This window comes from Leucopleurus acutus (genome assembly GCF_964270905.1).
Source record: "Leucopleurus acutus genome assembly, chromosome: 9".
NCBI classification, from domain to species: Eukaryota; Metazoa; Chordata; class Mammalia; order Artiodactyla; family Delphinidae; genus Leucopleurus; species Leucopleurus acutus.
Window position 1 is genome coordinate 81,328,548 of NC_139144.1, and position 2,539 is coordinate 81,331,086.

At 43.1% G+C, this 2,539-nt stretch overlaps 1 protein-coding gene across 1 annotated transcript; it reads right to left on the bottom strand.

The window, feature by feature from the left end:
• Positions 1-1,398: 1,398 nt before the first annotated feature.
• On the bottom strand, positions 1,399-2,315 carry TAS2R16 (taste 2 receptor member 16; the record flags this gene model as incomplete). Its single annotated transcript, XM_082846215.1, is given in 4 exon segments — positions 1,399-1,652; positions 1,655-1,765; positions 1,768-2,279; positions 2,281-2,315. Coding segments are annotated over 4 exon segments (891 nt in total). The 5' UTR covers positions 2,295-2,315.
• Positions 2,316-2,539: the final 224 nt, after the last annotated feature.

A 2,539-nucleotide genomic window follows, 5' to 3' on the forward strand; every position in this document is an offset into this window, starting at 1 on the left:
TTTCTATTCCTTTCCAGGACTAAGCTTTCTTTTGTGGTCAAAACTTGAGATACCTGCATTCTTTTTCTTGTAGGATGGTTTTTTCCTCGGGAGGTGTTTGAGCCTTCTCGTGGCAGAACCAGAAGTTCAGTTCATCAGACATGCCCCATATATATAAAAGGTGAAAACAATTATATTCATAAACTCTGGCATCAGAATGCTTTAAGAGATGAAGCTGTCCTTAGGAAAAATACCTTGACAAGTGCCTGGAACAGATGGAAGCTGAGACTCAAAGGTCCAGAGGTTGGCAATTACTAAGACACTTTGTTGCTAGTGGGTGAGGGTGAAGAGGAGAGAAATAAGGAGAGAGATGCCATGGGGATAAGGTAGGACTCAGCCCTATAAGGAAAAGAGTATTGGGAGGTTGAAAGGACTTCTAAAGAACAGGAAAGTCCTGTACGTGATTTTAATTCGATTCCTGTGTGGTTCCTATATTCTTGTCCATTTGGGAAGGACTTTGGATTGTCAGAGAACACAGAATAGAAAATTACAGAAAACTTAAGCCAATGTCACTCAGATTTTACAAAGAGGAGTTCCCAGCTGATATCTGGGTTATGTATGGAAGAGAATGAGCTAAGCCTCAATCTGGGAATATTTCTAGAAAGTCCATTCCAACTTGTGGTACCATGAAGAGGCAAGAATCCAACCAATGGAAACTGTGTGCAGTTGGTCAAATTAAATTGCCAATATTTGAAGAGGTTCCAGGATGACCCTGGATTGGGTAAGTCATCTGCTATTCTGGGGGAAGTAATGTCTTGGCAAGAAAAAGAAGAGTTAAAAATTTGACTTGAATATTAAAAGCATAAAGGCACAGTATTTGGAAGAGACACAAATAAGGAAAATCATATTATTGAATAAAAGTACAGAAGCAATGGAGAGAGATACAAGATCTTTTCTTGACTAAAATATGGAAAGTAAATCAAGGGCTTAGCATGGAGAACATCCAGGATGTGGGCAATAAATTCTTGTGGGGAAGGGATTCATATTAGTATGAAGAATTGGCAGTCATGGAATGGGTCAAATAAAAACAAAATGCAGATACCGTGACTTTGGGTCTCTTGTGTTGAATATACTGGGAGAAAGATTTCAGAGGTAGAGAGGACTAAGGAGAGATGGAGATGTCATGAGAAAGTTGGGGCCAACCTGGGGACTGTGGAAAGGAAAAGAAAGGAGTGGCATAGAATAGAGAAGGGATTGCTTGTTTGGAGATAGATGGCTGTAGGGGAAGAGATTGAGGCTTGCATTTATGGTGCGTCACCATCACACGGGATTGTCAAGAGTCCTGCAGGTTAGGTTATTGATATTAGTTGTATCAGTGCAAACACCCATTTGCCCAGGGGTCTTCTTGTCCCCTGTGCCTCAGGCAGCCTCTAGGTCCCAGCACTTTACCTTTAAAACTCTTTTCAGTTTAGGGCTGCTCAGCATCCGTGAAGTCAAATGAATAGAGACCAGAGCACAGATGACGGCTTCCCAGGCCCAGAACCAGGACCCCTTATTAAAAAGGACACCCCACATGGAGATTAGTAGGGTCAGAAAATAAGAGGTGAAGAAAATGAGGAAGACAGCAGGAGACCTCAGGGCAGTAGAGTGAGCTTCCAGGCTGGAGAGTGGCTGGTGTGATGATCTTTCATCTGCCTCAGGTGTTGGAATAATAAGGCCATGAGCAAGACGGTGGAGGCCAGGAACAGGAGGAAAGGAATAATCAACACAACCACTTGTGACACATGGAAGAATCCCACAGGAATATCTCAAGTCTCTCAGTCATGGTGCTGTTTCTAGGGAAATGCCTCATGGAGATTAGTTGAATCTTGCTGTAATGCCCAACAGCTGCAAAGATGATAGACACACAAGAAATCAGCAGAGAACCCAGCAACAGCCAAGGAACCAACCTCACAATTCTCCACTTCAGCCAGAAGATGGGGTGGCTGAAGGAGGAGACTTTGACACAGTAGAAGACAGCAAACATGCTGGTCAACCAGAATGAAAGAATGTTAGTAAATTCCCAGACGATACTGAAGTACCAAAATTCGTAACTAGGGTAGAAGTGGGAGCAAAAGTTGTACAGCATTGATGACCACAGTTGACAGAAGCAGCAGACACCCAGGCCGGTGAGAATCATTTCCACAGGTGACAGCCTTTGGAAACTTACCCACTCTGTGCCCAGCACTACAACAGTTAAGCTGCTCTGCATAATTATTGTCAAGAGCTTGAGCATATAGATGATCATGAAGAAGACAGAGTTGGATGGTTATCATCCTTCTATTCCAAAGAAACTTCCTGGGCACAGACTCAGAATCTCTGCAACAATTTCCAGGTAGGGACCAGATTCCTGGCCCCACTAGTGTTTCACACAAGAAAATATCTCCCTCTGGATGCAAATTTTTCTGGGCTTATTTTTGACTTTCCCATTTTCCTATCTGCAGGATTTGCTTATGCTTTGCCTGCTGGTTTGTTATCAGGCCTGGATGCAGGGAAATGTGGTTTGAGTGTGGATTCTTGC